The sequence below is a fragment of the Gorilla gorilla genome, chromosome 6 (assembly GCF_029281585.2).
Source record: "Gorilla gorilla gorilla isolate KB3781 chromosome 6, NHGRI_mGorGor1-v2.1_pri, whole genome shotgun sequence".
NCBI classification, from domain to species: domain Eukaryota; kingdom Metazoa; phylum Chordata; class Mammalia; order Primates; family Hominidae; genus Gorilla; species Gorilla gorilla.
The window spans coordinates 38190768-38203427 of NC_073230.2; the positions used below are offsets into that span (position 1 = coordinate 38190768).

The following is a 12660-nucleotide window of genomic DNA, read 5'->3' on the forward strand; positions in this document are numbered from 1 at the left end:
GTGACTTAGAGGAGTGACTTTGGTCCTTACAGTCAGTGAAGTGGGCACACAGGTGGGGAAACATAGGTCTGACACCTACTTGGAGGCCACACAGCAGCATGTGGCTGCCAGGGCTGAGAGTTGCACCCAGGGTTGGGCACCATCAATTGCCTTTGACGGACATGGGTTGGTCCCTAGAGGCAGCAGGGCCAGGGCGGCTGCAGCCCCAGCTGTCATAGCTCTGCGGTTGGGGAAACCTCAGGTGTGTCAGTGTGGCTGGGAGGTGGTGAGAGATGCACTGCCTTCTGCATCCCCCTAGAAGGAGAAGCTCAAGGAGAGGCATACTTGGGAGGAGCCATGGGATGAGGCTGGAATGCTGGGGGTGGAGCCTGGAGAGTTTGGAGCCCTCATAAGACCTGACAGCAAGGAGGGGGCACATTTCAGGGACACCATGAAGGGTGGCTTCACTGGGGGTGACGAGTACCAGAAGCACTTCCTGCCCAGGGACTACTTGGCTACTTACTACAGCTTCGATGGCAGCCCCTCACCCGAGGCCGAGATGCTGAAGTTTAACTTGGAATGTCTCCACAAGACCTTCGGCCCTGGTGAGCAGAGGGTGGCCCTTCCCCTCGAGCCTCTCTCCAAGGAACCTGGATGGGGATGGGGAGACGGTGTCCTTGGGGCAGTCTGGTCTCCTCTAGGGGTTTTTGAGGATGGGCTGGGGGAGCTTCTGGGGCCCTGCCCCTCTCTTTGGGCAGCTGTTATGCTGGAGGTTGAGTCTGTCTCCCCATGGCTCAGGAGCTCTGTGCCAGCTGAAGGATTAGGACCTATGGGAAGAGCACAGCCCCGTGCAGTTCCCACACTGCTCTCCATTAGCCCCCAGGTCTTTGGGGTGGAGCAGAAAAGGCTCTCCAGGTCATCATCAAGTTCAGTCCTGACCTTGCACAGCCAGGCCTCTGGGGCCCCCAGAAGGCCAAGGGCAAACAGCGGGGTTGCAGTGGGACGGGATCGCCTGTGCCTGGAGTGTGTAGCCTAGATGTGTCCGTGATGAGGACCTGGAAAAGCCCTGCCCTGGGACAAGGATTGCTAGGTGGGGTCTCAACCCTGAGCAAGGGGCTCAGACCCCAAGGACCTCAACTGAGCCATCTGCACGATGGATGGTGACTTCTGCCTGTCTCCCGATGATCACTGCCCTCCCCATGGTGACCCCATGATTTGATCATGTCTTCTAAACTCAAGCAGCCATGTCCTCACTTTGGGCACTTGACTGGGGAACAGTAAGGGTGAGTCTCCTGGTGGTCTGCGGGATAAGAGGGGGTTAAAAGGCTGCTGAGCCTGGAGGAGCAGGCCGGTGTGGGAGCCAGAAATCAGAGAACAGCCGGACTGGGTGTGACCAAGCTTGGAAGGCCAAGTGATGGCCCCACGCCAGGGCTCCAGACAGAATGTTGGAAGTCATGTTTCATTCCAGCTTCCAGGTGACCCTGGATTCACTCCTGGGGCCATCTTCCCAGATCATCTCCTTAGCCCCAGCTTCCTATTCCTGTATGCTTTCACCCCTCCCCCCTCCAAGGAACAAGAAACCCATCCAGGAAGGGCTGGACTTCCAGGGGAGGCTCCCAGCTCCCAGTCAGCCTGAAACTTAAAGGGCCACTGCCCCCAGCATGTCCTCTCTGAACTCTCCAGCCCGAATCTTCCCCAGAGCAGGGCTTGGGCCTCTGTTCTCTGTCCCAGAAATATTATACTCTTGGCTTATGTTCTTGACTGAAAGATACTGGGCTAATTGTTTAACCTTTTACAGACTCAGTTTTCTAATCTGTAAAATGAAAATAGTGATAGTAGTCACTACACAGGGTAGTTCTGAGGTGTAAGTGGAAATTAACGCATATAAAATATTTGGCATGAGGCTTGGCTTACAGGGAGCTGCCAATCCATGATAACCACCAAGCACGTTTGCCCCCTGGGTAAGACCAGGGTGTGTGTCCTCATCCCTGTGTCTGCCTTGGGTCTCGTTTCTTTTACCCATCCGTTACGAGTCTTTCCCTCCCACAGGAGGCCTCCAAGGGGACACGCTGATCGACATTGGCTCAGGTCCTACCATCTACCAAGTTCTCGCTGCCTGTGATTCCTTCCAAGACATCACTCTCTCCGACTTTACCGACCGCAACCGGGAGGAGCTGGAAAAGTGGCTGAAGAAGGAGCCGGGGGCCTATGACTGGACCCCAGCGGTGAAATTCGCCTGTGAGCTGGAAGGAAACAGGTAGGGGTGCAGAAGTTGGGGAGGGGGTTCCCAGTCAACCTTCTTTCTCAGAAGTCTCCCTGGCCTCTTTGTTGTCTCTGACATTTTCAGGACAGTAGGACCTTCAGGTATAGGACCAGTTGTCCTGTGGTGGGGATAGAGTAGATGGAGTCCCAAGTTTCAGGATTAAGCAGTTTTAGGGGCAAGTCTCTGATCACAGGACTATGTTGAGGTGTGGTACAGTCAAGTATGAACACTGAAAACCAGATGATTTTCATCTCTTCCTTCTTCTCTTCCTTCCTTACCCTCATCTATATATCTACCTCTCTATCTTCTATGTATCTAACTATCCATGCATATCCATCCATCTGTCCACCCACCGGTTCATCCATCCCATCCATCCATCCATCCATCCATATTCATGCATCCACCCACCCATCCATATCCATCCATCCATCCATCCAGCTAGCCGTTCACCTATCCATCCATCCATCTGTCCATTCATCCATCCATCAATATTCATCCATCTACCCACCCATCCATTCATCCATCCATATCCATCCATTCATCCATCCATCCATCCATCCATCCACCCATTCATATCCATCCATCCATCCATCCACATACATCCGCCCATCCATCCATCTATCCATCCATCCACCCATCCATCCATATCCATCTATACATCCATCAATCCATCCACCCATCCATCCATATCCATCTATCCATCCATCCATCCATCCACCCACCCATCCATCCATCTTTCCTTCTTCCCTCTATTGTCTGTACCTGTGTGACTGACTATATAATGTATAATGACGTGAACTCACCACCCAACCTGAGTACTCGAATATAATAAAGACTTACCTGTGCTTCTCTGTGACTCCTTGCCTCTGCCTTTCCCAACCTCAGGTAATCACTAATATGAATTTTATGCTTATCATTCCCTTTTCCAAAAAAATTTTTTCTTGCATACTTATGTATATCTAAACAATCTATAATTTAGTTTTAGTCGCCTTTGAGCTTTATAGCAGAGTAATTTGCTCTGTGTCATTTGCGATTTGCTTTTCATCACTCAAAATTATATTTTTAAGATAGCTATATTCATACATTATCTGTAGTAAATTCATTAATTCATTCATCCATCCATCCAATAATGTTTGTTAACTGCCCCATCTGTGCTTGGGGTGGCTTTGTCCATCCTGGGGATTAAGGGAAGGGGGCTCACATGGAATCAGAGAGAGAAAGTTTCCTATAATTGTTCTAGCCATTCTCCCTAACCATTTTTCTTTGGGAGAAACTGAGGCTCAGATTGAAGAAGAGCCTGCTGTCAGGTCACACAGGGACTCAGGGACAGCAATCCTTTGGGGATCCAGAGATCATCTCCATCTGCTGGTCACAGTGGACTGAGAGTTCCCTTCAGAACCTCAAAGGGACTCCCCGACTCCCTCTCTCTCTCTGCAGCGGCCGATGGGAGGAGAAGGAGGAGAAGCTGCGGGCAGTGGTGAAGCGGGTGCTCAAGTGCGATGTCCACCTGGGCAACCCGCTGGCCCCGGCTGTGTTGCCTCCCGCCGACTGTGTGCTCACCCTGCTGGCCATGGAGTGTGCCTGCTGTAGCCTTGATGCCTACCGCGCTGCCCTGTGCAACCTTGCCTCACTGCTCAAGCCGGGTGGCCACCTGGTGACCACTGTCACGCTTCGGCTCTCGTCCTACATGGTGGGGAAGCGTGAATTTTCCTGCGTGGCCCTGGAGAAGGAGGAGGTGGAGCAGGCTGTCCTGGATGCTGGCTTTGACATTAAACAGCTCCTACACAGTCCCCAGAGCTACTCTGTCACCAATGCTGCCAACAATGGGGTCTGCTTCATTGTGGCTCGCAAGAAGCCTGGGCCGTGAGCCAGGAGGGCCAGCCAGAGGTCTGGTCAGGCTGTGAGGCCTTGGCCATCTGTATGCTAGAGAGGGGTTAGGAATGGATACTGTCTAACAGTCTCTGATTTCAACACTAACATTCCATCTTCTGAAATTCTGAGATTCTAACATCCTTGTTTTAGAATTCTAAGTTTCCAACATTCCTCATTCTAGGATCCTAGGAGTGGAATTTTCCATTTTCTAATATACTAAGCCTTACAGCTATCTTAGATGCGATCTGACTCCTGTGTGACTGTGGAGCACCCAGGGACGTGGTTTCAGAGTCTACCTAATATGTTAAGGACAAGGAAACCTCTGAGTCTACCTAATATGTTAAGGACAAGGAAACCTCTGGACAGTGGTATATTGGGGAATGTTTTTTTTTTTTTTTTGAGACAGAGTCTGGCTCTGTCGCCCAGGCTAGAGTGCAATGGCGCGATCTCGGCTCACTGCAAGCTCCACGTCCTGGGTTGACGCCATTCTCCTGCCTCAGCCTCCCGAGTAGTTGGGACTACAGGAGCCCGCCACCACGCCCGGCTAATTTTTTTATGTTTTTAGTAGAGATGGGGTTTCACCGTGTTAGCCAGGATGGTCTTGATCTCCTGACCTGGTGATCCACCCATCTTGGCCTCCCAAAGTGCTGGGATTACAGGCATGAGCCACCGCACCTGGCCAGGGGGAATGTTCTATAACCAGCTCTGTAAAGGAAAAGCACTGATGTGTGGTAGTCACCAATTTCTGTGGCGTAAATACTCCCACCATGGTTGATTTCAAGCCACCGGTGGTTTAATAACCAGCTCATAAATCTCCTAAATATTTTACAGTTGATGCTCATGAGCTGATTGGAGTCAGCTGGAACATACCACTGCCTCTAGACTAAGGTCAGCAGATTTAGCAAATACAGACTGCCCCAGTTCATTGAATTTTAGATACATGAAATAAATCTATAAGGTTAAGTATGTCCCCAGAACTGCATGGAACATGCTTAATCTAAACAATGATTTGTTGTTCACCTGAAATTCAAATTTAGCTGGGTGTCCTGTATTTCATCTGGCAACCCTACTTCAGACCCAAGTGTAAGGTACATGCATATGCTTTGGTCAAGGAATAGGCCAAGGCAGAGATCCATGCCTGTATGACTCAGTGGGTTTGGTGCACGGGCACACACCTCCACTTGTTATATAACCTGTTTGTGTAAGTTCATACTTGGTCTGAGCCACTGTTGTCTGTAAAAGGTAATTGTCCTGCTAATGCTGTACAGGGGCTCTTGGGATTCGGCTCAGCTCAACATGGCTTGACATGGCGGGTGTGCTGGCGCCCAGTAAGAGAGAGAGAGAGCTAAAGCTGTCCGTTTTGCAGATGGACAGGAAGGAGCCAGGACACAGCTCAGCTTGCTCACGCCCAGAGAGAGAAAAAGTTAAGCTGCTGACCCTGAAGGCAAGGGAGAGCAGGCTGCACAGCTGTGTGTGGAAGCCACGGGCTCAAGCAGCCAAGACAGGGTGGACAGTGTGAGAGAGCTAGTGCAAGCTGTTGATGAGAGCTGTTGCTGAATAAAACCATATTCACCTGCCTATGGGCCCTGAGTGTTCTTTCTGTCCATCTACCCACTCCCCTCAGACTTTAGCATGGGCTGGACCTGGACCCCAGGACCTGACACCAAATGAGAAGAGGAGCAGCCCAGGGATCAAGGGTATTCCTCGTACATAAGGTGCCTTTGTGCAAATTAGGAAGAGGTGCTCCTGCAGATGGACACATTGCAGAAAGGAGTGTTCAGGGCTGATTAATTGAGGAAAGCTGTTCCATCTCCCTGTGGAAGGGCTATGAGAACAAGGTGCCTCTTCTGGGCAGACCAATTAGAGAAAGATGTCCCTTCCTTAAGGCTGATTGGGTCACACTACTGAGCACCTGTCAGCCTCCCTTTTCCCCTCAACCCCAATCTGTGCCTTTGTGTGGGTACACCCTGGGCACAGCAACCTTGATAAGAGCCAGGAGACCTGGAATCTACTCTCAGCCCTGCCACTAATTGTTTCACTTTTCTGGGCCTCGTATTCCTATCCATGAGATTTAATCTAATAATCTACAGGAACATCTAAGAACAGCAGGAAGTCATTGATGTGGAAGTGCTTTTTTTTTTTTTTTGAGACAGAGTCTCACTCCATCGCCCAGGCTGGAGTGCAGTGGCGTGATCTCGGCTCACTGCAAGCTCTGCCTCCCGGGTTCAGGCCATTCTCCTGCCTCAACCTCCCCAGTAGCTGGGACTACAGGTGCCCGTCACCACGCCCGGCTAATTTTTTGTATTTTTAGTAGAGACGACGTTTCACTGTGTTAGCCAGGATGGTGAAAGTGCTTTTTTTAAGGTGTAGTTTCACTCTTGTTGCCCAAGCTGGCGTGCAATGGTGTGATCTCAGCTCACTGCAAGCTCCGCCTCCTGGGTTCAAGTGATTCTCCTGCCTCAGCCTCCTGAGTAGCTGGGATTACAGGCATGCACCACCATGCCCAGCAAATTTTTGTGCTTTAAAAAGTAAAAGGTTTTGCACAAATTGACCCATTGATGTTATTCCCCCAGAGGGTCAGGGCTGAGATGGTCTTTCAAAATTACCCAGTCTAATCTCCGGGTTTTTTGTTTGTTTGTTTGTTTTGAGACAGAGTCACACTCTATCACCCAGGCTAGAGTGCAGTGGTGCAATCTCAGCTCACTGCAACCTCAGCTTCCCACGTTCAAGCGATTATCTTGCTGCAGCCTCCCAAGTCGCTGGGACTACAGGCGTGCACCACCACACTCAGCTAATTTTTTTATTTTTAGTATAGACAGGGTTTCACCATGTTGGCCACGCTGGTCTTGAACCTCTGACCTCAAGTAATCCTCCCTCCTCGGCCTCCCAAGGTGGTGGGATTACAGGCGTGAGCCACCATGCCCAGCCAAATCTCCATTTTTTTTATAGTCGGGGACGACGAGGTCCCAAGAGGGAAAGCGACTTGTCCAGAGACACACAGCAAGCTGGTGACAGAGCTGGAGTAAGAACTCAGGTGTTCTGACTCCTCGTTCACCCAGTGTACCCTCATTCCACTAGGTCTCCCCACCTGGCTTGGAAGGCCAGGGGGTCCTGCTTCCCTTTGGCTCTCTTTTAGCATAGACCCGTTTCTGTGATAACATCCCTGCCAGCAGTCCTTCCCTTCCTGGCTCATGCTTTACCCTAGAGAACATGTGGACCCCAGCTCTTCTCTCAGTACCACCCTCTCCGGCCTTGTCTGGAAAGGCATTGAATATGGGTAGTTTTATTTTTATTTTTATTTTTTTGAGACCTAGTTTCGCTCTTGTTGCCCAGACTGGAGTACAATGGCATGTTCTTGGCTCATTACAACCTCCGCCTCCTGGGTTCAAGTGATTCTCCTGCCTCAGCCTCCTGAGCAGCTGGAATTACAGGCGTCCACCACCATGCCTGGCTAATTTTTGTATTTTTAGTAGAGACAGGGTTTCACCATGTTGGCCAGGCTGGTCTCGAACTCCTGACGTCAGGTGATTTGCCCACCTTGGCCTGCCAAAGTGCTGGGATTACAGGTGTGAACCACTGTGCCTTGCTGAATATGGGTAGTTTTAGATATGCTCATGGCAGAATGATCAACAGGCGGAAGAAGCAGGAGGTCCAGCCAATGTGGATCCCTGAGAGCCCATGTCCACAAACAGGGGAAGAATAGTGGCTAAAATAGGTCTTGTAGGGAATTTTAAAGACAAGTGAAGTGTCTGTTGAGGCAGCCAAAAAGGGGCCGGCTTCTGCCAGGTGGCAGCCAGGCAATGTCCAGGAGAGGAGATTGCCAAGGAAAGGAGGCTACAAATGCCCGCTCCTTGTGATGTCAGGACCTCCCTTAGCAAGCGATCTGGCCAAGACACAGGGAAAAGACACAGGATCCAGACCCAGGGCTCTGCTCCTTGGACAGCTCAGTGCAGAGAGTCAGCGGGCTGCCTAGAAGGAGAGAGTGGGCAAGGGTGTGAGGGAATCTTTGGGGGCTGTGGAAGCTGTTCTACCTTATGAAACGGGGCTGGGATGGACTGAGTGACTATGCTGTGCTCTGTCATTTGTCCATAAGTACTCTCTACATGCTCTAATAAAACATTTTGTTTTACTCTATCCAGTGGGCAGAACCTGTGATATTCTGTCAAGACTATGGGGGAAGGACTCTTTAGGGAAGAAAACCCTATTGTGACTAAAAGAAGGAACCTTCTGTTTGGGGCAGAGAGGCAGACTTGTAAGTCATGACCATTGGTCCACAGAACTGTTTCATCATGCAACAGTGAAACTCTGTACCCGTTAGACGGTAACTCCTGTTCTCCCTTCCCCTCGCCCCCAGCAACCGCCATTCTACTGTGTCTTTATGAATGTGACTACCCTAAGTACCTCATATAAGTGGAATCATACAGTATTTGTCCATTTGTGACTGGCTTATTTCACTTAGCATAATGTCTTCAGGTTCATCCATGTTGCACTGTGTCAGAATTTCCTTCCTTTTCAAGGTTGAGTAACATACCATCGTATGGATATGCCACATTTTGTTTATCCATTCATCCACTGATGGACACTTGGTGGTGTTTGTGTTTGGGCTATTGTGAATAATGCCGTTATGAGGCCAGCCACAGGTAAAACTCACTGAATTCTCACAACAGCTCATGTGGACAGTATTATTTTGAAATTCCATTTTACAGGTGAGGAAACTGAGGCACAGACCTTCTCAAAGTAGCTATTAAGTAGAGAGCTGGGCTTATGAACCCAAGCACTGTCATTCCAGAGCCTGAGCTTAACCTGGACCCCACACTGTCATCTCACAGGGGTGCAGAAGAACATCTAACTAGGCTTGGGGGAAGTCCAGGAAGCCACGGAGGTGATCTGTGAGCTGAGAGTGAAGAGTGAATAGTTCACTGATGGCTGATGGAGAGAAGGGCTAGCCATTCCCAGCAGAGGGAAAACCTGTGTGTTGCGGCTAATTACACAAAAACCCATCTCCACTCCTAAGTCATGGCCCCTGTGGTCCTGAAGTAACATGAATTTGAAAACAGAAGACACAGGAGATTTATTATCTGTGTGGTACCCCCTGCTTCCTACCTATCCACCTCCACCACATCATAGGAATCAAGTAGCAAGGCCAAGCCAGACTTGGAGAGATGCCAGCAGAAGCATTTCATAGGCTCAAAAGGACGTACATTTCCCAGTCTCTTCCTGACCTATTTCTAACTCCCGTATCCTTATGGGGGTGGAGCTGGAGGTTGAAGGGTCTGTGGGGGAGGTGGGGAAGAGGAGGATGAAACCCCCACAGCTCTTTTGCCCTCTGCCTGTAAGTTCAGCTTATCTTATCCTAATGCATTCTTGGCTCCTTGCTGAGAAATGCTGCTTATCTTTCGACTCCATTCTAGTCTCAAAAACCCTGCATTTATTCTTTTTCCTAGAACTCTGAAAAAAACCAAGCTCGGGGAACATGGTTGTTTACCAGAGTCATTTTAACTGCTTATCTAGAAAGGAAAGGAACAAAAGTTGGCCATTCTGGTCATCTCAGCTTAGGCAGCACAGAGGTCATGGAGAAATTTTCATAGGCAACTGCCTCTACTTACGGGAAAAGCTATAAAAACATACAGTTGTGTACAAGCACAGAAGTGAGACAGGCCCAGGCTCGTGTGGAGATCAAGGACTGCAGGACTTGAGTTCTGAGATCCTGCACATGTGGGCATGTTATATGTACAATAAGCGTGTGGGGTGTCATGAACTGAGATCCTAAGAAAAAGAACCAGAGGTATAGAAACATGACATCTTGAAACAAAAGAACGCCAATGTTCCAGAGATTGCTAGTTGTTCTCCCGTGCCCACTATGCCCATTAACTTCTTCAGAGTAATAGATTTTTTAGCTGGACTCCATTTAGTTGGGCAAGGCTGCCTTAAACAAAGACTATATTTCCTAGTCCCCTTTGTAGCTTTGTGCGGTCAAGTGAGTGAGTTCTGACCGAAGGGATTTGAGCAGAAGTGTCGTACCAGCTTCTGGAAGCCTTCCTTAAGATGTTGTAAACCTAGACTCTGCTATTTACTCTTCATCCTTTACCCCGTCCTGTGATCTGGAATGTGGCTGCTGGCATCTTTGTTTAGGAGGTCAAGGCCACACATGGCGGAGAAACAAGACAGAGGGAAACTGGGAAACTAATAATGTGAAGCACTCGTGAGCCCTGGGTTTTTATGTGAAAGACAAATAGACTTTCATCTTGTTTAAGTCACTGATATTATTGTTACCCTTATTATTATTATGGCAGAAATGCCAGAGAAGTGGTGTTGTGTCTCTTTCAGTGCATAAGGAGGTATGTAACATTGATAGTCCTCCGGCTGGGGACAATAACTTTGATCACTTGGTTAATGGGTTGGCCAACTTCTCCATCATAAAGTGAACATTTTTCCCTTTGTAATTAAGCAGTATCTTATGAAGAGATTCTTTGAGATGACAGAAATATCCTGTATCCACCAGTTTTAGCATCCATTGATGATTCTTGTCTGAATGAATTATTATCATTATCCTGGTTGCCAAATGATGACTGGCAAATTCTGTCATCCTTTCTACATTTATGAGTTCACATTCAAATGTAAGTAGAGGCTTTCCCTTCTCCTTTATATATATATATATATATAAACATGGACTCATGGGTTCTTATTTTATTCAGTTGGTTATAATCTGTGACTATCATAACTTACTCTGATATACAGATTTAGCCAGTAGGACCCCTTTTAAGCTGGGTGGTTTGTTCTTCTGACATGATTCCCTTATTTTTTTGAGTACTTCCTTACTAAGTTACTCTTATTTTGAGTTTTTCTGTCACTCTGAATGGAAATGGGTACTAACCATTATAATCAGGCATAGGAGTAAAAGAAATGGATGAGGGCTCTGGGGCTGCCTCCTTCAGCTCTGGACCTAGAGGCCCAGCACTTGGCATGCCGGGGACAGGAAGGGGTTCACAAAGCAGCCACCCTTCAGCTAGAGTTGAGCTGGGAAGGCACTAGTTGCTGCTTGCTCCAAACATCCTTGTTTTTGTGAAGGACTCAAGCCAGGAAACCTGGGATAGTCACAGAGAAGAAACCCTGTGACTATCCTCAAGGCCTGCCTTAAAGCTGAGGATATATCATGGTCTCTGCATAGAGACTGAAGTAGAAGGGAAAAATCCCTACAACCATCAGCCCAGGTGCATGGAGTTCAAATATGCAGGTAACCAACCTAGAGGAAGGTGCTCCAATTGAACCATCAGAGCAAGGGAGCCAGGTTTGTAAAGAGCTGTAGACTAAGAAGTCAGAGAACCAGGGGAGAGGGAGAGCAAGAGGCAGAAGATTAAAAATTGTGAGCAGCAGGAGGCATCTCCAGGGCACATATAGAAAATCATATTTGTACAGCCTGAGATAAATGGAGAAGACTGTTCATGGTAGTAATGGCCTATGGTATCTGGCCAGATAGGCTCCATTTAGCTGTCCTGAGGCCTGAGGAGATTGTGACTCCAGCATCCCTATAATCAATTTGTGATACATCAGTATGGACAATCCCTGTGGGAATATCTGGTCTAGCAAACCCTGGAGAAAGAGACCACTGCCCCACAACTGATTGAGCTTTTACTCATTCTTAGAGATTCATAGTATTTAGGTTGAAAAGATAAGCTGCTTTAACAAAAGACTCCTTAATCCCCACTTCCAAAAATAGAAAAAAAAGTAAAAAAAATAAAAACACTAAGCTCAAACCAGATGAAAGTGTATTTCTCTCACCTGTAACCATCTGAAGTCCATGTCACCATGTGACTGCTCCATGCAGTCATTCAGGGAACCAGGTTCCTTCTATCTTATTTCTGCCATCCCCCAGGATAGCACACTTAAACTTGAGTGAGCATCAGAAGTACCTGGAAGTCTTATAAACACAGATTGCTGGGCCCCATCCTCAGAGTTTCTGATTCAGCACATCTGATGTAGGGACTGAGAATTTGCATTTCTAGTTTTCAAGTGGTGCTGATGCTGGTGGTTGGCGGGCAGCTACACTTTAGAGAATCACTGTTCCTAGGTGTTGCTTTTGTCTTTAGGGTCACAGCACATACTCATTGTTGCAGCTGGCGCTCTGGCTTACAGGAGAGAAAAGAGGATGAAAGAGATAGGGCCTGGTTTTAAGGTGCCGGCCCTCTTATTCTGCTGGTGACAAACTTAGTTCCATGGCTGCCTCTGACTTCAAGAAAGGCTGGGAAATACCACGTGGCTTGGAAGTCTTTTGCCCAGCTCCAAACATATAACCATGCATGAAGGAAATAATGGATTCTGTTGGGCTACTAGCAGATTTCACACAGGACTTCACCACTTTGGGAGCAGTTTCAATTCATTTACTCAGACTAGAATTTTTATGCCGAATCCTACTTCGGAGGAGACTATGTTATGATTTCCAAAGAATGTCTGCACTATTTCAACAGGAATTTTTCACAGGGAGGCACTGACAGCTATGTCTGAAGGTTTGGGGTCTATACTTGCTGGTGAAAACATTAGAATGTCAA

The 12660-nt window shown here is 48.2% G+C and overlaps 1 protein-coding gene across 1 annotated transcript; it reads left to right on the top strand.

Annotated features, from left to right (window-relative positions):
- The first annotated feature begins 248 nt into the window (after positions 1 to 248).
- Positions 249 to 5692, top strand: INMT (indolethylamine N-methyltransferase). The gene is made up of 3 exons (XM_004045264.4): positions 249 to 584; positions 2029 to 2236; positions 3680 to 5692. Exons 1-3 carry the CDS (start codon positions 353 to 355, stop codon positions 4107 to 4109), a joined length of 870 nt encoding a protein of 289 aa, XP_004045312.2. The 5' UTR covers positions 249 to 352; the 3' UTR covers positions 4110 to 5692.
- Positions 5693 to 12660: the final 6968 nt, after the last annotated feature.

What these genes read in the sequence shown, in the direction of transcription:
- INMT (XM_004045264.4), top strand. Translation starts at nt 353, where the DNA reads ATGCTGGGGGTGGAGCCTGGAGAGTTTGGAGCCCTCATAAGACCTGAC. An exon ending in CCACAAGACCTTCGGCCCTG is followed by an intron (nt 585 to 2,028) that starts GTGAGCAGAGGG and finishes TCCCTCCCACAG; the next exon opens with GAGGCCTCCAAGGGGACACG. An exon ending in TGTGAGCTGGAAGGAAACAG is followed by an intron (nt 2,237 to 3,679) that starts GTAGGGGTGCAG and finishes CTCTCTCTGCAG; the next exon opens with CGGCCGATGGGAGGAGAAGG.